The sequence below is a fragment of the Charadrius vociferus genome, unplaced genomic scaffold (genome assembly GCF_000708025.1).
Source record: "Charadrius vociferus isolate BGI_N301 unplaced genomic scaffold, ASM70802v2 scaffold263, whole genome shotgun sequence".
Classification (NCBI taxonomy): domain Eukaryota; kingdom Metazoa; phylum Chordata; class Aves; order Charadriiformes; family Charadriidae; genus Charadrius; species Charadrius vociferus.
Genome location: NW_009647769.1, coordinates 1,122,853 through 1,148,777, shown reverse-complemented (window position 1 = coordinate 1,148,777; position 25,925 = coordinate 1,122,853). Strand labels below are relative to the sequence as shown.

Below are 25,925 nucleotides of genomic sequence, written 5' to 3'. Positions count from 1 at the left end.
TTTCTCTGTATGCTGAGTATCTTAAAAGCTTTTGGGTAACTTCACAAAGCCTTGGGTTTTACTGTAATGCTTCCCATTTTTGATTCCAATTCAAAGAATACAACCTTGAGACAGCAGGTGCATATTCACAATAGGAGAGACACTCAGCAGCAGGAAAAAAAAGTTGCAGGCACCACTCTCCCCCATGATAAGAACACCTGAACACAATTTATTTTTAACAGGCCTATGGCATCCTACTTCCCCTCAACAGCAGGCACACTACAGTACTGTTACTGTGTAATTAGAAGCTTTGTGATTATGCCCTGTCAGTAGTGACGCTTAAGTTCCTGGAGAAGTGGATTTAAACTTCTGGGAGAATTCTTCCAGCACCTCCATTAGCTTCTCCTCGTCCTCTGGTGGACTGTGGGTGCTTGCCAGGGGTAAGTGTGTAGGGACTGGCTGCCTGTCTGCAAAAGAAAAAATAAAAACAATCCTTATGTGTACAGCTAACCACCTCTTCTAGCCCAAAGGAGATTTTTCTGCTAGGCTCTATACTGGCCAAACATACCTCATGGTCTCGAAGCCAGGAAACTTACCTTCTGGGTATCTGTAAATAATGTGAGTTAAGCATATCTTCCAAACCAGAAATTGAACTGATTTCTTTTGTACTCTGGAACTAGAGTGATTGTCCTTTAGCATGGCATGACTTAAGAGTGAGGAGCGAGACCTCACTTGCAGATAGGGACAGTATAAAGCGAGGCCTTACTGGGGGGTTTGCACCTGCTCCCTGTAACTAGCGTAACTCCTGGAGAAAAAGACCAATAACTTGAGATGACTGCTGCAGGCAGAGGTTGCTTTTTCAGCATGAGACAGGGTTTTTCCTTGCCTCCTGGACAACATTTCTAGTGCTACACAAACTTCCCAGCTGGGACTTTGTAGTTTGGATTATATCTTAAAACGCTTTTTTTCATCCTTAAAAATAAATGGTTAAATACTAATTGCTAAAGAACTTATGCTAATTGCTCAATCACCGTAAGTAAGATGTATCCAGAGTAAAGACACCTGACCAAATTTGCTCAATTTGATGCTTTGATTGTTTTTCCACATCTCGTACTCCTCGCTCACTCAGTGTAAATATAGCTATATCACCCTCCATTCTAAGGGATCTTTCTCTCCAAAAACATGGTATCTAGAGCCTGGGAACCTTATGACAGTGCTCTCAGATGTCTATCAAGCAACTGTCAGAGCGCTGATGCAGCACTGTTAGTCTATTTTAATAGATCCAACTTCAGCGGCAGCCAGCTGAGACTAAAAGAGCGAGCTGTTGCAACACTGGGCAGCAGATTTCTCTGAAAACCTACCAGGTTTCCCAGGAGAGCAGAACTGTTTGCTCTCCTAAGAGCAAATGTTGTAACTGGCTGCACACACCACACAACCTCTGCTTATGGAAAACTGCAGAGAGAGAAACACGCAGAGGAATGTTCCTTTCTCCATCACTGAATAGGAACTGCTTCCTACCAAACTGCAGCGCTTCTAGTAGCCCGTGTTAAAGTTTGGGAAATATGTGTGAAAACCAAGTCCAGCATCATGGAGAAGATGCTTCTAGTCTTTGGAAAACAGGACTCTGCCAAATATTTTTTGTTTATTTTGGCAGATGCAAAGAATTCTCGTTGTACAAGTCATGTTCTCACTTCCCATTTATTTTACTCAGCAAAAAAAAATGCTGGCTTTGGTTTGCACTCAAAGGGAACAGAATAAAAGAGAACAGAGGAAATGGAAGGAAGGTGTGACTGATTCAGGAAATGGCCGTCTAGGACCAGAAGAGCAAGCAGGGTCTGTGGTAAAGTGCTCCTCCACACAAAGCCCTTTACTGGGGCCTGAAGAGGGCCTATACTAAGCTGTGGCTTCCAAAGGGTAATAGGAGAGAGAAATAACTGACTTCATCATTCAGCACTATTTTATAAGCATGGGACACGGAAACAGGACTTCTCTTGCAGCCTTAAGAGCTGCCATGCCAAGAGCAAAGCTCTGAAAAGTCATTAACTATAGCTAAAGAGCCAAGGCGTGTTCCCAGTTTACTAAAGCTGGGGGTAGGCAAAGGGCAAAGGCAAGAGCCTGGTGGAACTATGATCTAGAGCAAGAACAATTGAGCAGAAGCATTAGGACCAGAGGAAGGTGATAGGACTACGAAAAAGGCAAAGCCTGGTTCTACAAAGAAGACCAATGACCAGCGGGCCTGTAGGGTTTCAGCACAAACCACATGAAGACATGAAAAAGGTCTGGTTAAATACCTGTAAACCAACCCTGTGTGACTCTCTGGGAGGGGACAGAAAGGACAAAGTCAACCCAACTCCAGAAAAGTCTGAAGTTCCTGCACGCTCCGCCTAGAAATTCAGTGAGTCGGGATTTGAGTGCCACATCCAACAGAAGTACTGGGCTACTGTAAGCAATTACCCTGAGCTTTGCCTTTCTCCTACTGGAGTGACCTGCACCACCATTAAGACATCTATGCTTCCAGCTGCTCTCTGTCATTTGCCTGGGAGAAAAGAAAAGCTCTGCCCTATTTTTCCATTCCCTATGCTTACGGTGCCAAAAATTGCCATCGTCCCCAAGTCTCTGCCCAGAGTTAGAGAAAGGGGGAATTGGCAGTTTTAGCTAGCACGGAACGGTAGGAAGAAGAGCCTGTTAAAGCAAAGCCAACCCCTGGTGCTCTGTGAGAAGCACACTAGTTTCCCAACATCATAAAAGATGCTGTTTGACTTCTGTGATTTACCTTCACTTGGCACAGTCCTGCATACAGCCATTTTCATGAAAAAAAAACACAACAAACAACCTTCCCTAAAGAAATGCTTTGAACCCTTTATCAGCTCCTTTAGAGGACAAAAGCAGGAACATAACAACACGGTCTTTTTCTGGTTGCACAACGCTCACTTGAACCTTTAGTCTTGGAAAAATTCTGAGAAACACTTTATTCTTTGAACAACAATTGCCTGGTTGAGCCTTCATCCCCTTCCAGGCTAGAAGGGGACCCTACAATTCAGGCAGCTTAGTGATCTCCAATGCTACACAACGTAAGACGCTGCCACCTTACCTTGGAAGAACAAGCCGCTCGGTAACTTTGTTGCTTCAGATGATACTGCCAACCATACAACAGTATCAGCTCCCTGGGCCTCTGTGCGCAGACTATTCTTCATCTTCTGATAGAAATCTGGCATTGCCGATCTCACAGCTAGAAAGAGTAACAGGGGAGCGGTGGTTTGCAATGCAAGGCTTTTTTGATTAAAAAAAACAGGGCAGCTTAAAATTGTCATTGCGAGTGTAGGAAGAAGAGAACGCATCTCAGAATTTATGAAAGAGAACAAGTATTTCCCCATAGCTAGGAGTACGATGACCTGTGGTGGAATAGTGCTAAACTGCCAGACGATCCACCAGTTGTTTGTTTGGGTCAAATTACAGGGACAAAACTGGTAGGAGCTGAGAACAGGACCAACAAGAGGTTCCTGAGCCAATTCCATTCTAAACTGCAAAGAACTAAGACACGAGGGAAACAGAAATACCAAACCCCAGGTATTCTAACAGGATTTTTAGCTCTTATTTTCTCACCAGTTTTAGGAAACCAGTTGCAGCATTGTATTTAAAAACTGTATGGTCAACAGTACCTAAAACAACTGCATAATTCATGTTTAAACTCTGGTTTCATTTTATTTTGTCCAACAGGTGATGATTGAAGGCTCATCTCCTGCAGCTGTTTATTTTTGGGGGTTGGAGAGTCCTTGAACTTTAAGGTGGGATAACTTTATGGTTCCTTAGGTTTGAAATCGACAAAGAGTGTGCAAAAATAAATGTATTTTAAAGAAAAAGCAATACTAGGATATTTAGTCAGAAAGGGCAGTTTTCAAGCATAAAGTAGATGGGGTAAATGCTTCTGTCAACAGAAGCAAATTTGGGAAACTGTGTCCCTAGAAAAGACCTAGAGATCGGATTGCTAGTCTGCATCCCAAGCTTGGGTGTTAGGGGCTAGCAACATATTGTGGAACGCAACATGCGTACTGGATAACTGATGCTGGCCCGCCTGCCGAGACACACTCACTGAAGAACAGCTGCAGCTCAGACAAAGGGCTGTCTGGCCAAACTCGCTGCTTCTCGTTGGCAATAAATGTTTAGAGGAAGAGCAGAGGAATGGGACTTGCACAATAGTGCATGCTCCATTTTTTTATATGCCCTTGCAAACTCCCAACAGCTGCACATTGGTACTCACAGAGGGAAAAGCTCTTATCTGTGTATTTAACAGTCCCACTACAAATGTCATTTAGCTTAATGCACTACGGTTCTGCTGTGCATTTGTTCAGGGCTAGATTCATTCATTGCCCATTATTATTCTCTGGCTATACGCAGATGGCAGACACTGTGCAGAACAGAGCTACCAAGGGGGTACAAAACTAATTCAAGCACCAGTTTGGAGCCAGGAAATCACTGCACCTGTTGGAGAAATCTACCAGAAAGTCTCATGTCTCTTCGCTTTTCGACTAGGCCTGAAAAGAAAAAAAACCCTAGTCAGAGTGAGCGTCAAGCAGATGTTACCTGGAGTGTCTGCCCAGCCGGGGTGCATAACAGAGAAATGGATGTTTCTGTGAGCTTTTGCCCATTGTTCTGTCAAGACAACTTGCTGCCTCTAGGATAGAACAAAAAGAGCCAGACTAGCATCAAGTTCAATAGCCTGTCCACCAAGTTAGTTCCCAGAGACAAACTACATCAGATGTGCTGTAAATACCAGGGCATTTATGTATATACACTTGCTCATCCGGATCGGATTTATTGGATAATTTTGTCAGAGACCACCATGGTCACTGCAATCCATAACCTGGCCACAAGCTTACTTTTAAAGTGGTTACACTGCTTTTACTGACCATGTCTACTTGCTGCAGACTGTAGGTAAGAACTAAGCAGGCAGAAAGGGTCTGCCAGCTAAAGAGTTTTCCCCCTTGAGGCTTAAATCAAATCAAATGAAAGTCTAGCCATGCTCTCCGTGCAAGACGGTATGCACTCGTAATGCATCCCATCATACTCCAGAAGATTATTGGTTGTGCATCTCTGTACGGGTTGGATGCAATGGGAAAGCAACAGTGAACAACAGGCTTTTTGCAAAGCAGATGGTACAAGCCGCCTAGCAAACAAGCGCTGTGCTTTGTTTTCAAAACCATGGACTGTACCTTGTTTTGTGCATACACCATAGTTCCATCAAATGTCCCATTTCCCGACTGCAAGTCAGATATGTTTAATTTTTGAACTAGCATGCCCCCAGAAGAGACAGTTATCTGTAATCAAATGAATGAAAAGCAAATGAATGAAAAACAAAACCAGGAACTCCCCACAATCGCACTCATGCATGTAATGTGGTCTTCAGGCCATATTTTGAAGTCCCTAGGGAGCAGGCTTCCTCCGTGTATGTGTGGAGCATACCTGGACATGAGGTGGAAGAAACAGAATTTTTTTTAGAAAGCGATTTTCATTCGAAGTGGTGTTGACTCCTTCAGGGAACTTCGTGCTTCTTCCTTTTGAAAAGTAATCGGGAGAAAGAAAACAGCAGAATAGCACTATTTGTAGTTTATGTGTTAGCATTTGTAGAAGCTAATTAGAAAATAAGAGACTGTACAAAACCTGGGAAATTTCATTTGATAAAAATGTACCTGCTGTCCTATTTTACACCAAGATCTGAAAGGTTCTTTTAAGCCTGTACTCTTGTTATAGGCATTCTGCACTACGCTGCAGGAGATAACTTGCCCCAGGAAAAGTAAAAGGGGAAGTTTCCAAAGGAAGAGTTTTACTTTGATTTGCAATGAAGAGTTGAGAGTAGCAGGCAGAAGCTTTGCCTTGGAGAAGGAGGTTGTTGTTAGCAAAATCCAAGAGGATTCTAGAGATGCTTACAGCATTATAACCAATCCTGCACTGCTGGCACAATAAAAGAAATGCTGTCACAAACCAGAAGATAAGAATAGTAAAACACCACTTTTCAACAGCATCACAGACTCACCACTCTGGCATCAGCTTCTTTTTCCAGGAGGGGCAGCAAGGCAGTTGTCAGAATATATGTACCTAAAAGACAGACAGGGACCAACATTAATTTTTCTTTTTAAAAAAGCTTTCTTCTCTCCCCACCCTCTATAATGACCCAAAACCCAAGGTGTCTTTATTTCGGAAACTTGATCTGAATTTAATGATGATTTTTTTCTTTTTGCTGCTCTACCTGCAATACGCCAACTCAACTTGCAGTGATCCACATTGCTGCATACTTGGGGGTTGGACTAGATGACCTCCAGAGGTCCCTTCCAACCCTGACCATTCTATGATTCTGTGATACTTATCAAAAGGCACATCAGTTATTTTACAGACTTTTAGGTCTATTGTACCTATAGAGCAAACTGCTCACTTCATTCAGCCACGACCCTGAAGGCAAAATGACTCAGGTATGGATTTCCTTGGGGGTGAGGTGATGCCAGGGAAGAAATAGGGAACGCATTTCCCCTCCACGTGTGGCATATATACACATATCTATGTTGGGTCACAAACTAGAGAAGGAAACTGTACTTCACACTTGTATTTCTTAGGCCCTCGCATATGCACTTAAGACTCATCCATTTTTATCTTCTCACTGTGAAATCACTCAGAGTACCCCAATACTTTTGATTTGCGTTACACACAAAAACTGCCTCTTAAATCCCCAGCATGACTATTACAGAAGATAAAGAACCCTTGGGGGAAAAATACTAGTGTTGCGTGCCCAAGGCTGAGCTAAGATTACGTGGGGAAACTGAATTGTGTCCTTCCCCACTGTAACTGTGTTCATTTAGCATAGATTTGTACACATCACACAAATATATTCCATTACAGCTGTTACCATGACCAGCAAAGTTTGTTATTCAAAACATTGTTCAACCACTATTGAGTTTGATTCAGACACACCTAGTGACCTTTCACCCGCTCAAGTGCAACACAGGGATTTTTGTTTGTTTTTATCTCTTCAGAGATACCTTTAATTTTTTTCCCCTTTAAATTGCATTTAAAAAAATGTTTAATTCAAAATGAATCTAGCCCCATTTAGTCTAGTTTTTCTTTGTAGAGTATAATACTTCCCTCTCCTCTCCACAAATGGCTCTAGTTCAACAATTCTATGCCAGCGATAAACGTATTTTTTTCCATGAACTACCGAGGCCATGTTTTTCACCAGACATGAAGACTTCAGCATGTGTCTTTATAACCTCTCTTCCACAGAGGCAATGAGATCACCCAGCTAAAATACAGCATGTTTATAAATATGCTACCAAAATCAAACATGTTACATGCCTGGTGAACAAACTGTTCATTTTCCCTGTCAGTCACAGCAGTCTTCATTTTCTCTATGTAATCAGAGGGACATCCATATGCACACAATATATTTAAAACCCTGGCAAATCAAACAAAGCGAATGCACAGCAGATGAGTAAATGCAGCTTGTCTTCAGCAGAAAATGCAAGCGAAGGCAGTTGTCAGTGAATAATGAGAGCTCGTACGTCTCCCCTGATAGTGGCGGGGAGACTGAACGATGACATCATTAGGACAAGAACTACTGCCGATTGTCATGGGAGGCTGCCGCGATGTTAAAAAAAAACCCAAACCCCACTTCAGTACAAACTAAGAGCCTGGATTAAATTTTGATTTGCTATGGATTCTTCAAATGCAAAGTAACATCACGTCTTGGTTAAATACACTGCATTTCCTAAAGGCAGAACTGCAATGCACCAGCTATGAGGATGCTCGATTTCACTGTTCTGCAGATTAATTTACACTTTTAAGGGGCTTCATGTTGGTTTGTTAATTCTAAAGGGATGGGAAGATGAATGCATTAACATTGCCTCATTAACAACTGGGGTTTGTTTTGTTTTCCAGCTGGATGAGAGAAATGTTCTATGCCAAAAATCCTGCTTATAGCAACTACAGCTTGTCAGAAGTTTATGTGCTTATTTAAAACCACAAACTGGCTGCAAAGCCAGCGTCTCCTCTCTTCCTCAAGTTTATTAAGAATTCAGTAAATCCCACAGAGCCAGAGCATTCAATCTTTTTGCCCCACAAAACCACTTGCTTTGAGACAGAGCGCAAAAAGACGAGTTTTGATCCCAGCTTCCTATGGTAAGCACTAGTATCTCAAAACACACACAGATGCAACACATCAGGCACTGAGACTGAAGCATTTCATTTCTCCCACTACTAAATATTTCAACAACTACTGTCCCAGGTTTAAGTGTTAGAACGCAAACTCCTTAGTACTTTAACAAGTATACTTGGCTATTACACGTTCTTATTTGCATGGGCTGGTCTATCAGGCAAAATAGCCTGGACAAGAAATTTAGCACAGTAACAGTAGAATAGATATAAGTTATTAATAAGGTATATTGTTGGTTAGCATACATCATTATTGACTGAAACCTCCACATTTTTATTCATGTAAAAGCTGGCATGTAGTTTGATAGTTACGTTTAAACAAATAGGACTGAACAATGTGAAGTACAGCCAGTGAGGAGGCCTGGCACAGCCTTGTACCTCATGACATGCGTTTGGCCAAGCACAGCTGTATTGCAGCATGCAGTAATACAGACATGAATTTCTAAGTAAAAAGGAAAGCCGCAAATGAATGCATTGCCTGCCACAGTCCTCACAAAAACATGAATTGCATTAAAAATATAAAAACAAAAAAGGAAAATGTTCTTATTTTTAGTAAAAAATATTTTTCAAGGACAACCAAGATTGATTTGGTAGAAGAAACTACATTCCCATCTCTCCCCACTTAAGGAAATCAAGACAACATCCAAATCATATATAATATCCCTTTTGCTAATAATTTATTATTAGTATCAACGTACTGGACATCTGCCTTTCCAAAATGAATACTTCAGCATTGTAGTACATTTCCTTGACACAAAAGTCATTTTTATCTGCTAAAGGAGAAACCTCCTCCCGCAGAGCTTAGTTAAAAATAGTAAAGCATATCAAATGTGATTAATCCTCAATTATCACTGTGTTCAAACTATACAGATTTTTAGAGGTTTCTTTTTTTTTTATTGTTTAAAAAGACCAAGAGAAAACACAAAAGTGCGTGGAGGGAAAGATGATGATCAACAGTGAACACTGAAAGCATTAAGCATTAGGTATCTTGGCGAACTTGCCCCTCCTCCGAGAGGGCCTTTGGGATTCTGCCAGAAACAAAGGAAAACCTTTTTTCCCCTGAAAACAAGAACTGCCACTGCTCCTGCGTGATTCCGGACAAAGTATGTCCTTGTCTTAAGCAGATACTTGAGGCCACCACGTTTCCCAGTGCCTGTTCCCCAGCAGTTGTATCCATGACAGAAGAGGAACCGAGAGCCCTCTGGAACACATGACAACTGGGAGTAGGATGTTTCTGTCTGAACAGTTGTCCTGGACTATGGCCCATTTCTTACTCAGGTCTGAGTGCCTGTGGAAAAGAGCAGGCTATTTTGAATTATTCACACGGCAGAAACTCGAGCAGCAACCTCTCTCTCACATGCGTCTCAGACCCAGCACGCAGGGAGCTGTGAGTACACCTACAAGACAGTGCCGGACATATGGCTGTACTACCTCCATCTATGACTGTGTGACTCTTAGACATCACCTTTTCCTGCCGTTGGAAGGTATATTGTCTACGTGGCCTTAAAGCTTGACTCACACTGGTGTGAAAGTATAGGAGGGTGGAAATTGCAGTGAAACGGTACACAATGCTTCCCTTTGAAAAGAAGTATTTGCTGTGCCGCAGAGAAGTCCAGCAAGATGAATTCGGGAGCTTGCTCAGAAGTATCAGGAATGCAGAAGGCGGTGAGTAACCATCCAGTCTATCACCCCTACATACAGGATTTCATCTCGCCCTTGCTGAACTCTGCTGAGGTGAAGAGTTGACAAGAGAAACCTAGCAGACAAGCTACAGCCCTGTTCAGTGCAATGAGGTTTGACACAGTACTTGCTGTCACGTTTTCTCCAGTTAAAGAGGCTCCTGGAATTGATGCACAGTTTCTTTTAAAGATAAACATCCTTTCAACATTTGCTTTTCTTTGGAAAAATTCCTCTAAGTTTTATGTCTTGAAGCAGAGCTCACATAATAGGAAATCATGTATAATACACTGTATTAAATAAAACCTTCCTATAAGGACACAGCAACTCCACCATTACACACCATTCAACCAACTCTATCGTATGGTAGATTAGACAGTGTAGGTTGTCAGTCTCTGTGTTACACATGGTAATTCCAGTAAAAGCAACGAGCACGGCATTTAATGAGAACACAGTTTGTTCATACACACTCCCTCCCAAGTGCTGATCACATTAATGTTTAAGTTTCATTAAGTTTACTTGCTCAAAAAAAATAATAAAAAAATCACCATGCATTCCCTTGTGGCCCATTTTGTAATTGCTCTGCTTACTCTGAGATCTTCTCAATTTAGTTGAGTATCTGATAGTGTGTTGTAATTAACAACTCCTATTTTTAACCTCATACATGACATGAACCTCTCTGTCAACCTGTATAAGCAGTAATTCAGTGTTTTCACAATCACAGAGTGAAACTTTAATGATGCGAGTGTAGAAAATGAGGAACTCTTACAGAGGTAAACATCCGATTTGTACACCAGTTGTTTAAAAAAAAAAAAAAACCCTACAAAAATCAGCCTGTCTGCTTCATAAACTCCTAAATAAAATTAGGCTACCTTTTGTGTGACCTGAAGTAGAAGCTGAGGGGACTTTACGGAAGACATTATTGTTAGATTCTCCAGGAAGGTAACTCTGCATGTTCTTGCAACAGTTACTTCACCGTGGATCTCACCATCTCTACCACAGCATAACCAAAGTGAAAGCTATCCCCGCGCAAGGGACGGAAGTCTACAGAGTATTAGACACTGGATCTTTTCCCCAGAAGGCTACAAATCTTTTTGTACTAGAACATGAAAGTAACCAAAACACAGAATAGCCTTAACAGAAAATATAAACAAACACTGTGAAGGCAGATTTCCAAAATGCTGGTGTTGTAACTCAGCTTTAGCCCGCTAAAACCTGGAAGGCTCCTTAGGATTCGTGTACTTCAGATCTGGAAATCAACAGGATTTTGCATATAATAATAGCACATGAACACATACTCCTATCTGCTTTACAGATTTAAATTGACCCCAAACCCTGTACTTTAAAATTGATTTATAAAGAAAATTATGGTTTCAACAGAAGTAATATTGTAAAGCCACTACCTGTTTATAACATCAAATTAATTGATGATGCAATTATTGGAGACCCAAGTGTCTTGGTGGATTCTAGAATAGTTTTTGCTTGATGTTCTATCTGGCAATTAATGGTAAATTGTTGGTGAGGTTTTTAATCTGCTAACATTCAGATAAGGGCAGGCAGCCAGCACCGCACTCAGTGAAGTTTTCCATCTGCCTGAGCTTTGCAGTATTATTAGGAACAATGTTATTTCAACTGTGAAAAAAGTGGGAACAAAAAAAAAAAGTTTTATTCTACGGTTTTCAATGGCTCATTCATCTGGTAAAAATCAGTTAAATTGGCTTGCTTTTCTTATGTCCGAGTCTTTAAAAAAAAAAAAGAACAAACTGACATTCTTCCTTGACCTGGTTATCTTTTCAAGCCTTCAATTTATGCAGTTCCAAGTAAGACAAGTAAGAGCCATCCCTGAGTCTTCTTCCTGAGTACAAGATCAGGCATGAAGATTTTAGTGTGCTGTCTCTGAGGGCCAATTCCACCCCACTAGCAATAACTGAGAGTGCGTATGGGTAGAGCTAATGAACATAAAAGACAAAACAAAGGTTTATGTTTCCCTTGAATTACAAAGCACAGCTCAATAAGGATTCCTATGTGTCCTGGGAACCCAGGCTTCAGTACAGCTAGTGGATGTGCAATTATATTCAACCTTATCCTTTCACATAGCACCTCTCATCCCTTAGTCTCAAAGCTCTTTAGAAAGAAAATTGGTATCATAGTCTCCTTTTCATGGGCATAGTTTCCTTTTCAAGGTTGTCTTGCAAAAGACAAGGCACTGACCTTATGGTAGACTGACAGCTGCTATCCAAGTTGCCCGACTTCCCAGTAGTTCAGAACACAGTCCACCAGGCAATGCTGGCTTGCATCAACCACCAGTTAGATATAGTTTACGTGTTTTTTGTAGGGAAGAGACCAACAAATATTCATACAAGTTAGACAATTTGCCATAGATGGGCTGTACTTGTACCTTCATAGAAAAGCACCTTGTTTCCTCTGGCCCTACCTCTTCTTGCACATAGAGGAAATGTATATGGCTATATCATTAAAATGTGAGAGCACATTAGACTGAAGAAAAGATGCATACTGGGAGCATCATTTATTTATCTCTGAGTGTGTTTTAGCATCCCCTTGGCTGGTAAGTAGCAATAAAAATGTAACATATACGCCAGCTTTCCATGTCAAGCAAGAAGATGTGTTGGGTAAAAGTAAAGTGAGTCAGTCTATAAAATAAGGGAACAAGGATTGTTTCAGCTCTAAATGTCTAGTGCTTCAATAAGAACATGCTTCTGCTGTCTCTACTTGCATAACAATGCTGACAGGTTTTTTTTCCAAAATGACTGAATACTGTCAGTTTGAATAGTCTTTGATGGGAGTTTTACTAAAACAAGTACAATAAAATTAATTAAAAAAAAAAAAAGCAGCATTGACTCAGAAGCCTGCAAGTCTCATCAGAAGAAATGATTGCTTGTTGCTGCCCAGCTCCTGGATACAATCCTGAGTACAAGGCCAGCCCACAGGAGGAAACATAGGGGCAACAACACACAAACTAAAGGATACACAAATAAAATCTGCCCACCAGGATCGGCAGCTCCCCAGGAAATCAGCCCACATTACCCCAAGCCAGTCGCTCAATTTCATACTGAAGGTATGATTCAATCAGCAACGTGCCATTTCAGACTCACGTCTGACTAGAGCTCCTGCATTACAGTCTAAGCGCTCCATAGTTATTCTGCTCTCTGCACCTTCACTGAGCTCTAGCAATCAGGGCAACAATTCTTGGGGATCTAGCAGGGGAAAAAAGGTAAGATATTTCATGTGATAGCAACAACAGAATCACAAGCCACGTGGCGTTTGTGGCCAAGCCCCATTTTAAGGATGCTAGGCACCAGCGCAGATACAGCTGCCACTGTTTGCGCAAAGCAGTTTACAGTTTGAACTTGAATATTAGACCAACCATACAAAGCCTGAACTATCAACCTGCATTTTGCATCTCCATGACCTTCACCCACCTGAATATTCTGACAATACCAGAGAGGGCTCTGCACCTCCTTTTTGAGTGAGCCATCCTCGACTAGCCAGTCAGTGGTATTTCACATTAAGGGTAGGTCCAAGAAAAGATCAGGATATAAAGTATGTTTCGCAAGTCAGATTATCAATTAGAACTGAACTCTAACATTCATTATGCTTGAAAACAAACTAACAAGTCAGTCAAGAGGAAAATATTCCTAGTTTGGATTTAAAGGCTCCACAGCATTTTAGACACCTACATGAGCAATTCTACAGCTTATATAAATGTTAATCAGATATCAGATACAGAATTCTAAGACTCTGTCTTGCATTTAAAGCATGTAATAGTTCAGTCTTGCATTTTTAGATAGTTACAATTTACAAAATCCTTTTCTAGACCAGAGCTAAAATCCAGGGTAGAAACAAACAGTGAAAGAAAGATGGAAGGAACACCCTGCACGTGAAGATCTGAAAAAAAGAAATCAATATTATTCCATATTATTTCTGCAGAAATCAGGCAGTCATGATTATTGTTTCTATGCTGCTGCTGAGGGGGGCAACTCCAGATTTTCAAAACCAGGGTCTTGAGCCCATGTCACCCTTGAGGTTTTAGTCTCTCTGGGGAAAGAGGCAGAGAGAGGAATTTAGTTTGTTCTCTCAGACCACATTCGAGTTTACAGCCAACCTATATACCAGCCATATCTAATTTAGCCATATTTTCTCTCTGGGAACCTATAACCACAGATAGTTGCAGATACAGAAATAACTTCTCCAAAGTGAAGCACGCCCAAAGGTACCTAGTGCTTAGGGAAATGACTTAACGCAGCATCTACTCTGATAGGCATTTCTCCATCCAGCTTTGTCCTACTACGACTCCAGCAGATACATTTTATTACCTCATCTCTGAAGAAAAAAATTGCACTGTTGACAGCATTGGTCCTTCATGTGTGTCTGACCTGCAAGCACAGAAGCTTTCTCTTGCACAGACAGCCTCTTCCAGCTCAACCAAGTCCCACTCTGCTCTAAAAGCTCCAAAATGTAATCCTTATTGTTGCCTAGAGAGAACCAGTCTAAGCAAACCACCCAGTCCTTGTCTGAACTCTGCAGAAGTTGGACAACAGAGGATGACTTATCTGTTTTACCTTAACTGTTCAAATATGCAGTCACCTCCTTCACCTTCTTATACAGTCATGCAGCAAGTGATACACAAATGAATAAAGGAGATCTATACATAATACTCATAAAAGATAATACAGGCATCTTCCTAGTTTGCTACAATCATGATTCAGCTTCCTCTGTGCAGCTGTATCTCTAGTGAGGCTCATTTACAGCTGGGAAAGGAGAACTTGCTGCTTCTACTTGTGTGATAAAATCCAATTCAAGTGATGCACTAGTACAGTTCCTTGGCAATTAATTTTGTCAATGTTTAGAACTAAACCAAAACATGCTTTCACATTCAGACTTGTATTTGTTTCACTCTGCTTCACTCTAGAAGAAGTGCACCTTTGTGCATTGCTGGATTTTTGTTTGAAAGACCACAAGAGGGTTAAACTAATTTAAGGTGAATAAATTTCTCAAAGTAGAAGGTTCTTGTACTTCTGCAGCCAGGGGAAATTCGATGGCAAAATAAAATTAATTTTGAATTTTGGCCATGAGAAAAAAAAGAACGTTAGCAGAAGATTAATTTGAAGAAAATGAATTTGTGCCTTTATACTTGAGTCAATTGTCAGTTTAATGTAGTCAGACTTGTGGAAAAAATAAGCTGTGTGCACCATATCAGCTAAGCACAAGACATTTATACCTAAAATGCTGGTTTTCAAAAGTAAATAGGAGTAAAGGAAGCAACGCAGGAAAAAAGCTAAGAATAAAATGCAACAATGGTTTCCAGGCTACATTAGTTCTATAAATGCCCAATCTTTCTAGCCTAAGCCTCCCCCTTCCTTGTACTAGATATTGATGAACAGGAGGAAAACACAGAAACAAAGCACCACAGCTCCTCCTTAACGTGTCACTTCTGAATATATTAAAGACAGTCTTTTGAGAAAGCCACCTACCCTGCACGGACACAGGGAAAAGAGAGTGTCAGGACTGTTGGTTGATGGAAGCACACCTCTCTTTGCAAGAGGTGCAGCTTTCAGCCCTACCGATATCAGCGGCGGCAGACAGCTCTTCTCTCTACCTGCTGACTGTTTGCTCACATCTTTTCCATGGCTTTTATGGGGTTAACCTTCCACTTTGATCACCGTCTTCCTTGCTCATCCACATCTCTCCTTTCCCGCTTCATTTGCTTCCCTTAATTTGCCCCTCGTATACCTCTACCATACAGTTCGTGGGATTATGTCCCTTATATGTGGAGTGCCTAAGACTTACCCAGTACTACTCTATCACTTGACTAGATGTTGCAACTGTTTGAGAGTGTCCAAAGCACTATATAAGTCACAGTTTTCCTACACAGTGCCTCCATCATCACATCAAACGGGGCTGGTCAGGCCTACTGAAACATTTTAATGTCTTTTTAAATATCTGAACGTACTCCAAGCTCTATCTGAGCCACAGGAGCACACTTATTACAAAGAGAGTATCATTAGCAGCACTGTTTGGAACAGAGCTTCCTAGCAAATTTCAGAATCAGTTTAATTAAATCTTATCTGCATTTGTTCACTGCTGCCATGATAGATAAAGGCACTGATCTGAGAACAACTGAAAAATGGAGAAATTAAAAAATGACACTCCAAACAAGCGGTAATGTTGCTTCTTTTCCTTTCCCGCTCCTTCCCTGGTACAGCAATGGTAAAATCATTCTTTGAGCAGGAATACACACCTCACAAAACCAGCTGTAAACACACACTTCTGTAACCAAAATGAGCATCATATTCAGAACTAAGCCTTCAATACTCACCCAAAGTGTTTGTTGCAAAGTTTTTTTCAAGTCCATCTTCAGTTAATTCTCTGTTATTCACCATACATCCTGCATTGTTTATCTGTAAGACAACTCCTGTAAACAAAAATATTCTACACAAATATCTACAAACAAAACCATACATACAAGCAGCCCATGCTAGTTTGCTGTTTTCTGACCCTGCAACACAAAGCTACAAACTGTTTCAATAAACCACGCTATTCCAAATCCCACTACTTGTCACTGACCGCAAAGGTTTTTCACAAAAGAAAGGATCTTCAGAGAAACAGATCGCCACAGATGTATTACACGAAGAGCCAACAGTCCTCTTAAATACCTTGCTCCACATTTTTAAACTCTTTTCTCACAGAAAGTAATATGTAAGTTGTAGAGCAGTTGTTGTGCAACATGCAGTAGAATGGCCTGCAGGAACCCCCACCCTCACTAAATTAAATGAATTAGCTCCCAATTTGGCAGATTAGCCAGGTCAGCAAGTTGCTGCATCCTCGTTAGCCCTGAGAATAGAGCTAACCAGTAGAGGTGCTTCATACTGACTTTGTGCCCCGGTTGTTGGGACCCCAGCTTTTCTCTCTGCCTGGGAATCCTGCACAGATTCCCTACCTGACTCACGTTGCTAAAACAGTGCTGCACCATACAGCATGGATGCACTGTAAGGTAAAACCTCAGAAGTTTGCAAGCAGTGCGCAGCTAGCATATTCTCAGACACGCTTCCTTCTTTGCCTTACCTTCCAGGGGAAGCTCCAGCTTTTATTTCCCACCTCAAAAAGAGATCTGCCCCTACATACCTTCCTGTTCATTCACAGCCACTCCTCAAAAGCTATTTTCCCATTTCTAATAGAATTTCCTCATCTGGTAAGCACCAAAACAACGGCTCCAGGTGCCTCAGTTTTAGTTCAGCCCCCAGAGCAAATTTTCACTGCTCAATAAAGGGTAAAGAGTACTGAGCCCCTTACCAGTCATGCTGCTTAACTGTTTGCTATCTCCGTGGCTCTGTTTTAGACTGCTCTAACTAGACTTTCTATAAAAGTTTAATCTTTAAGAGGGACAAGCACAAAGCAAGACTAATCTGCTCTTGGGAAGAGGCATCAGTCCCTGCCACATTCTGTTTAGCAGAATACGCACAGCCTAACATGCAATCTAAAGGCCACCATATTTGTGTGGCGAGAACTTCAAAAGATGCAGCTAAAACATTGCTGCATCCCTTTATTTTCTTTTTTAATGCCGTATCTGTGTATGTGAACTGAGAATAGATAAGGGTAAATGGACCACAGAGGCTACTCCAGCAACATCTAGAGAAAATTAAGCAGAGAACTTCAGGTCAAATTGTAAAATCTAGACTAGCCATTGGACAAGTTCAGAAACTACACGCTCCAAAGACAGACACATGATTTAAGTATGCAAACTTACCAACACATTTAATTTATGTTCATTTTTGAATTTTTCAGCAAACTTCCAGATTTCCTTGGGATTAGATATATCCAGAATATGCAAGAAGATATTCTAAAGCAAAAAAAAGTAAGTTACAATCACAATGGAAAGTGAAGATACTCTGTTCACTGCTAAGGCCCGTCTAGGTAAAAAGGTAATTAAGCAGTATGAAGAAATATTATCTCCAGAACACAACTAAAACACTTATGGTTAACATGAACAACTAGGAAATCTAATTCTAGTCCTTAAAACATGTTTAGTTCTTTGGGTTAGTTGCTTCTGAGCCATAGCTTTTTAATGCCAAATTTATTAAAAGAGAGAGCTACTTAGATAAATATATGGGACAGACAGTCAGGCATAGCAGAGAACAAAAAAACATCGCAAAGCTTGCAAAACTTCTGTTTAAATAATTTGCACAGTAGCTTCCTCTTTAGCTGAAAGCAACTTTCCAAAGCAATGCTCAAGGTCACAGCACTAGAGAATAATTTAGGTTGGAAGGAACCACTGGAGGCTGCTTGGTCCCATTGCTATCTTAAGGCAGGTAACTGAGATCAGGTTGTCCAGGGAAGTTTTATTTCCTAAGATGGAGATTCACCAGCCTCTCTGAGCAGCCTGCTCCAGTGTTTGACCAACCTCACGGTGAAAAAAAAATATCCTACTATATAGTCAGAATTTTACGCTGTTACAATCTATGTCTGTTGTCTCTTGTCCTTTCACTGCAGACCTCCAAGAGGAGCATGGCACTGCCTTCCCTCCCCCCTCCCATCACGTGGCTGTAGACTACAATAAGACCTATCTCAGCCTTCTCTTCTTAACACTGAGCAAAATCAGCCCTCTCGGCCTCTCCTTGCACATCACAAGTCCCATCTCCCTAGCCACCTCGGCAGCCCTCCACTGGTCTCATTCCAGGATATCAATGACTTGCTTGTCCTGGGGAGCCCAAAACTGGGTGCAGGACTCCTGCTGTGGTCTAACAAAGGCTCAATAGAGAGGAAGAGGCACCTCCCTCAGCCTGCTGGCTACACTTGTGTTCATACAGCCTGGGATGTGGTTGATCTTCCTTGCCCGAGGGCATACTGCTCACTCAGGGACAGCTTGCCACCTCTAGGTCCTTTTCTGCAAAGCTCCTTTCCAGCCAGCTCGTCCCAGCCTGTACTGCTCCATGGGGTTACTCCATTCCAGGGCAGGATTGTGCATCTGTGCTTGGTGAACTTCATGAGGTTTATGTCAGCCCACTTTCTCACCTGTTAAATCCCTCAGAATAGCAGCCCTGCTCTTCAGTTCCTCCATTCAACATCATCTGCAATCTGACAAAGATTGCACTTCGCTCCATCGTCCAAGTTGTTGAAAGAGACATTAAACAGTTTTTGCTCCTTTGTTGACTCATGGGGGGTGCTACTATAAAATGGCTAACAGATCAGCTTTGTACTATTGATTGCTACTTTCTGAGCCAAATGTTCCAGACAGTTTTCCACCCAGCTTGTCACCCACCAGTTCAAACCACATCTCTCCAAACTGGCTTCAAGGATACTATGGCAGACCATATAAAAGGTCTTGGCAAAGTTAAGGAAAGTGGCAAGCACTGCTCTCCTCTCATCCATATGCAGAGTCATCTCACGAAAGGCAGCAATCAGGATGGTCAGGCCAGTTTTGCCCTTGATAAATCCACAGTTTTTTTCTTAATCACCTTCCTGTCTTTCATAGTTTCTGTGAGGATTTGCTCCGTAGTTTTCCTTGGGAGCAAGGTGAGACTGACCAGCCAGTAGTTCCAAATCCTCCTTGCCTTTTTTGAAGATAAGTGGTTTGCCTTTTTCCAGAAGATCATAGAATCATAGATGGTTTATGTTGGAAGGGACCTTGAAGATCATATAGTTCTGATCCCAATGCCATGGGCAGGGACACCTCCTACTAGATCAGGTTGCTCAAAGTCCCATCCAGCCTGGCCTTGAACACTTCCAGGGACAGGGCTTCAACAACTTCTCTAGGCAATTTGTTCCAGTGCCTCCCCACCCTCACAGTGAAAAATGTCTTCCTAATGTTTGATCTAAACCTGCCCTCTTCTAGTTTAAAGCCATTCCCCCTCATCCTGTCACTACATACCCTAGTAAAAAGTCCTTCCCCAGCTCTCCTGTAGGCCCCCTTTAGGTACTGGAAGGCAGCAATAAGACCTCCCTGGAGCCTTCTCTTCTCCAGGCTGAACAACCCCAACTCTCAGCCTCTCTTCATAGGAGAGGTGCTTCAGCCCTCAGATCATCTTCGTAGCCCTCCTCTGGACCCACTCCAACAGGTCCATATCCTTCCTTTGTTGGGGCTCCAGAGCTGAACATAGTATTCCAGGCGGGGTCTCACGAGAGTAGAGTAGAGGGGCAGAATCACCTCCCTCGACCTGCTGGCCACGCTTCTTTTGATGCACACCAGGATGCAGTTGGCTTTCTGGGCTGCAAGTGCACATTGCCAGCTCATGTTGAGCTTCTCATCAACTAACATCCCCACGTACCTCTCCTCAGGGCTGCTCTCAAGCCATTCTCCACTCAGCCTGTATTTGTGCATGGGATTGCCCCGGCCCTGTGCAGGACCTCGCACTTGACCTTGTTGAACTTCATGAGGTTTGCAGAGGCCGACCTCTCAAGCCTGTCCAGGTCTCTCGGGATGTCATTCCTTACCTCCAGCATGTCAACTGCTCCACACTTTGGTATTGTTGACAAACTTGCTGAGGGTGCACTCAATCCCATCATCCATGTTGCCAACAAAGATGTTTATAGTACCAGTCCCAGTACTGACCCATGAGGAACACCACTTGTCACTGCTCACCACTTGGACATTGAGCCACTGATTACAAGAAGATGAACCAGCTTTCCCAAGGCCTTTTGCTTTCCATGGCTGTCTCCCATGGGATCCTGCCAACCAGGTCCATAAAAAAGACAAAATTTGCTTTCCTAAAACCAAAGATTGTAACTCTACTACTCATCCTTGTCACTTGTCTCAATCTTAAATTCCACAATCTCATGTCCACTTTCACCAAGGCAGTGGTGAAAGTCATTCAAGACTTCTATTTATAGCAGGTCCAGCAGAGATCACCCCTAGCTGGCTTGTCCAACACTCACATCAAAAAATTGTCCTCGATGCTCTCCAGAAATCTCCTAGATTCTTTACGCCCTGCCCTGTTGCCAGCGGGTATCCCGGTGGTTCAAGTGCTCCATGAGTACCAGGACCTGGGATCATGAGGCTTCCCTAGCCCTCTAAAAAAGGCTCCATCTACTTCCTCTACTTCATCTGGCAGTCTGTAGCAGACACCCACCATGACATCATCTACACTGATCTGACCTCTGTGCCCTATCTGTAAGCTCTCAACTGGCTCGTTACCCATTTCAGAGCAAAGCTCCATGCATTCAAGCTACTCTTTTGCATAGAGCACAACTCCTCCTCCTTGTCGTCACAGCTTGCACTTCTAAAAGGGCCTGTATACATCCATTCCAGCGCTCTAGTCATGCCAACCATATCTCTCTAATCCCAGTCAGATCTCTGCAACCATGCATGGATTCCTGTTTGTTTCCTATGGTATGTGTATTAATTTACAGGCATCTGAGATGCGCTCCAGTCGTGTTGCTTTCACATGAAAACTGTGAGAGCCTCCTCCATTTCGCTGTCCCCTAGACACATACTCTCCTCTTCTGGGCTTGGTCTCCATCCCTCAATGAAACCAGTTTAAAGCCCTCCTCATTATCTTAGCAAACCTGTTGGCAACGATACTCTTGCTTCAGTTTGTCATTCCTACTCAGCAATGCTCATTTCTCAGAGAAGGTCAAAGAGGTCGTAAAGTCCAAAGACAAAGTAACAAAGACCAAAGTGACACCAGCTGCACATTCAGGTGTTGACCTACAGGGTGCATATGCTCTTACCCAAGCCCTTCCCTTTCACTGGAAGAACTCTACTCTTCTCATTCACTGGAGAGCACTACTTGGGCCTCCATGCCCTTCACCCTCTATAGGCACTCTTGATGAACTCAAGGTCACCCCTCACAATGTCATGGGTGCCCATGGGGCTGGGCAACAAAAGGTATTAGTCCAACATCCAGATGAGCCTCAGCAGACTCTCCACAATACCCTAGATCCGAGTCCTCAGCAAGTGACAAACCTCTCAAGACATCAAGCCAAGACTGCAGATGGGTGCCTCCATCCCCCACAGGAGGGAGCCTCCAGCCATTTTCACCCATCACTTCCTCCCAGTGCCAACAATGGTTCAGGCTCATCTGGCTCCAACACCTCCCCTGACAGAGCTTGTTCTTCCTCACTTGTTACCATGGCACTATACCTATCCTATAAATGCACATCTGTAGACGGAGAACAAGCCCGCCTTCTGTTGCCAGCAGTCACAAGCCTCCATTCCTCCCAATCTTAGGAGTCTCTATCTACCACTTATTCGAACCTAGCTTCTAGCTGTCCCTCCTTCCATGCAATGTGGGGTTTGTGCTCTTCTACCCTCTGCAAAGACCCTGTCAATCTCTTGTTTCTGTTCCCTACAGTTATGCAGCCAGCTCATCTCCTGCAGTCGCTTCACCTGGCAGCCCAGCACCTTGACCACAGCAGGACCCAACACATGAGGCCACCATCAAGCTCTGCCCCAGACTCAGGGAAAAGTACCGATCATTCCCTGCAGACCGACACGGGCCACATCATTCCTCTGGAGCTCTGTCTGGGCCAGCCTCCCATGTGCCAGGCACAGTCGCTCCAACCAGGGCAGGAGAGCACACTTTCAGGTGCATCACTGCACCCACTCCAGCTGCCTCAGAGTGTCGGGTGCCTTCTGCATTCCCTTTCATGCTAACTTTTGCATTAACTGCTAAGTTCTTGTTAGCCAGCCCATGTCACAACAGTCTTGCAATGTTTTGAAATACTGCAGCCAGGGATGCGGATGGCATAGAATAAAGAAAGGAAAAGCTTGACAGAGAGCAAAGTTATAATTTTCTAAACCACCAAAGCTAGAAATATCTCTCTCCAAAACATCAAAAACCTTTTACTGTTTGTTACAGGCAAGTCTCTTGCTTTTTGCAAATTTGTGTTCTACCTAGCACAAGCATAGTGGCACTTATCAGCATACAAAAGGCATGTGAACTCCTACTCTTCTCCTAGACAGCACTTACTCTCAAAAACATACCACAGATAGTCTTATTACATATCCCAGGAAAAGGCAGTTCTAAAATAATTATGCAGAGGATGTGTTGTCATGCAAAACAACAAATAATCATTAAAAGACCTCCTCTCTTTCAAAGCTGTTTTTTTAAAACACTCATTATACAAGCAAATGAGGTAAGTGAAGAAGCTGAGAAAATAATAAAGCATTATTCCCTGCCTATAATTCTGCTTCCCTACAGATAAAAACCACATTACTTTTTCTCTCTAGCCACTGGATTTCAGCTCCTTAGTTGACTTAGGTCAGAATTTTCTCATCCTAATGTTAATTTCTGACCAAAAACTTGACACTGCTGTACTGTTTCTAACTGGATACCTCTCTAAAAGCTTTCTACTATTAAAGCTACTACCATTATCTACTGGAACAGAAGAGCTGAAGTTTTTGGGGCAGATGTTCAATATTACAAGCGATTTCAGAGACTGAAAAGGATCTAAATCAACACTTATCTGCTGAAGACTGTCACATTGGATCAGAGAAAGGACCCAGAGGCCTGTTCTCTATAAAAGTCCTCGACGGTGGCAAACTCATTTTCGAAGTGAGACCTAATCTCCGTGACTAGATCTACTTTAACAGATTAGGGAAACTTCCCAGTTCCCAGGTCTAGGTGCAGGTGCGTGCCAAATAATAACTCCATGTCAACAATGAACTCCAGCATGTGTTGCTGTGGAATATGGAAAAAAAATCTTTGGCATATACTACAACAGGATCTCTCTCTAGATGATCAGGAAGAGCAAGTTAAGGCTGGATACAGCTTGTCACGTTGTAGATAAAGCATTTTATTATCTCCCTGGATTGCTTCTGAATAAGTACTTATAAAGAAGGATGTTCTTGTGGACTCCTTATTAGAATGACTCTTCCCAGTGCAGTTACATGTCCCAGAGGGCCTCTTGTACAGTTCATCTAACACTTCACTGAATGCTGCTTTCTATACAAGTGCCCTGTCCCCAGGGTCACAAACAAGTTCTGAAGTGCCGTCATATTCTGAGAAACTACAGGTTTGATGCCTACCAAAAAGTGGGAATGCAGCAATCGTGCTGCTTTTAGAGGACGAATATTATTTGCCTTGAGTTTTGTTTCACCAAATGAAAGAAAACAGAACAGAAAGGAACCTTCAGAGGTCATCAAACTCACCCCTCTTCCCGGGCTGTCTGACTGCAGTTAGAAAAGGAGGTAACGCAGATAATCACCAGTTTTACTATAGCCATGGGATTACAGAGTTATAGACAGCTGGAAAGTATTTATTTCTATATAAGGACTGATCTAATTCACCTCCATTAAGGAACTGAAGTGTAATGCTAGTTGTGTCACACTAGGGAGCTGAAACCAAAGACCAGAAATTTTGTCAATATGGTATCTGTAACCATAAAAAGTCTTCAGAATTTTCGATCCACGTTAAAAACTACTACTGGAATCAAAATACTGCATTCAGGAGCCAAGTCACTATTTAAAATGAAGGTAGCTCTCCATCCATGTTGTGCGTTAACCCTGGTATGCAGGTAAGCCCCACACAGCCACTTGCTCACTTCCCTCCCACTGGGATGGAGGGCCGAAATGGAAGGGTAAAACAGACAAAACTTGGGAGTTGAGATAAAGACAGTTTAATAAGTGAAGCAGAGCTGTGTGTGCAAACAAAGCAAATTAAGGAATTCATTTACTACTTCCCATTGTCAGGCAGGTGTTTAGCAATCCCCAGGAAAGCAGGGCTTCATTGCATTCAACAGTGGTGTGGAAAGCCAAACACCATAACTGCGAATGTCCCCATGTCCCTGCTTCCTCCTTCCCCCAGCTTTTATTGCTGAGCACATCATCATGTGTTATGGGATACTCCTTTGATCAGCTGGTATCACCTGTGCCAGTATGTCCCCTCTCAACTTCTTGTGTACCCCCAGCCTGCTCGCTGGTGGAGCAGGGTGAGAACCAGAAAAGGCTGTGCGAGCACTGTTCAGCAACAACTAAAACGTGGGTTGTCAACACTGGTTTGGTCGCAAATCCAAGACATAGCACCATAGGAGCTGCTATGAAGAAAATTAACTCTATCCCAGCCAAAGCCAGTACACGGAGATAGAAAGACAATGACTGTACTTCTCCAGAAGCACAGCCTCTTGAATAATTAGCAAAAGCAACAGTGACAGCTACAGGGCTGTACGGTAGAGTGATACATGCAGAAGCAAATAGAATCTGTAACAGAAGGGAGGAGGTAAGGAAGAGATATTCTAAGAAAAGGAGATGGAAAAGTCTGTAGAGCATGGAACTAGGACCACACACAGGACTTCACAGAGCAGCCAACCTTAGCAAATCAAGAGCATGTTATTCAGACACATAAAACCTTCAACTCCAATGCCGTAAACTCATAAATGTTATTGCAAGAGTGTTGGCAATGCATTAATTTTTAAAAGTCTCAGCCACATAGTTAGGAATAGTAAGCAGGGCATCACAAAACATATGGACAAGCAGCATTAAATAAAACAACATGTTTCTGGTGATGTTATAATCACAGAAAACATCACCTAGTGAAATTAAAACACTTCATATGGATGATAAACTACTAGATGTTTCCATGTCCGTATCAAAATACTATTAAAAACACAACAGCAAAATGACAAAACAGAGTATCTCAAGGCCTCTGAGGTCTTTAATACTAACAATCTTCCTAAGAGTAAGCAAAAGACTGAAAAACAACTCACCGGATTGCCTGTTTCTGTCACTATTTCTCCTTTGGCGACCTCAGCCCGTTCCTTATTTCGGCAAACCAGATGAACCGTGCCACCTGGTGGATTTTGACAAGAAACACATTTGGTAATTAATTACTAACTGTGTTTGGGGGAGGAACCAGCAAAGAAGGAGGGCCAGGAAGTGATGTGCAATTTGCAGTTCTTGTTTGGGGTTAGTTTTTGATACAATCTGAATGAAACAAAAAACCCTTTTGTGATTGGATTCCAGTTTGTGGGACATCTATAGCGTGCTAGTAGCGGTGGCAACACTGGTCAGATGGTCACTGAAATATCACAAGAGCTTCCCAGCGGGCAGAACGTTCCTGAGCTGTGCACAACCAACAGTCCCACTTCTCTGCTGCCGAGAGCTAAGCTTTTCATTAATC

General features: G+C 42.4%; 1 protein-coding gene across 1 annotated transcript in view; it reads right to left on the bottom strand.

The window, feature by feature from the left end:
• Nucleotides 1-318: 318 nt before the first annotated feature.
• DHRS12 (dehydrogenase/reductase (SDR family) member 12) overlaps nt 319-25,925 on the bottom strand; it is a 42,130-nt gene continuing 16,523 nt past the window's right edge. Inside the window, exons 3-10 of the mRNA XM_009882387.1 lie at nt 25,513-25,595; nt 17,618-17,710; nt 16,190-16,271; nt 6,011-6,072; nt 5,190-5,294; nt 4,561-4,651; nt 3,071-3,208; nt 319-446 (exon numbers count right to left, since the gene is read on the bottom strand). Coding sequence (XP_009880689.1) covers nt 319-446; nt 3,071-3,208; nt 4,561-4,651; nt 5,190-5,294; nt 6,011-6,072; nt 16,190-16,271; nt 17,618-17,710; nt 25,513-25,595 — 782 coding nt within the window. The remainder of the gene's footprint in view (nt 447-3,070; nt 3,209-4,560; nt 4,652-5,189; nt 5,295-6,010; nt 6,073-16,189; nt 16,272-17,617; nt 17,711-25,512; nt 25,596-25,925) is intronic.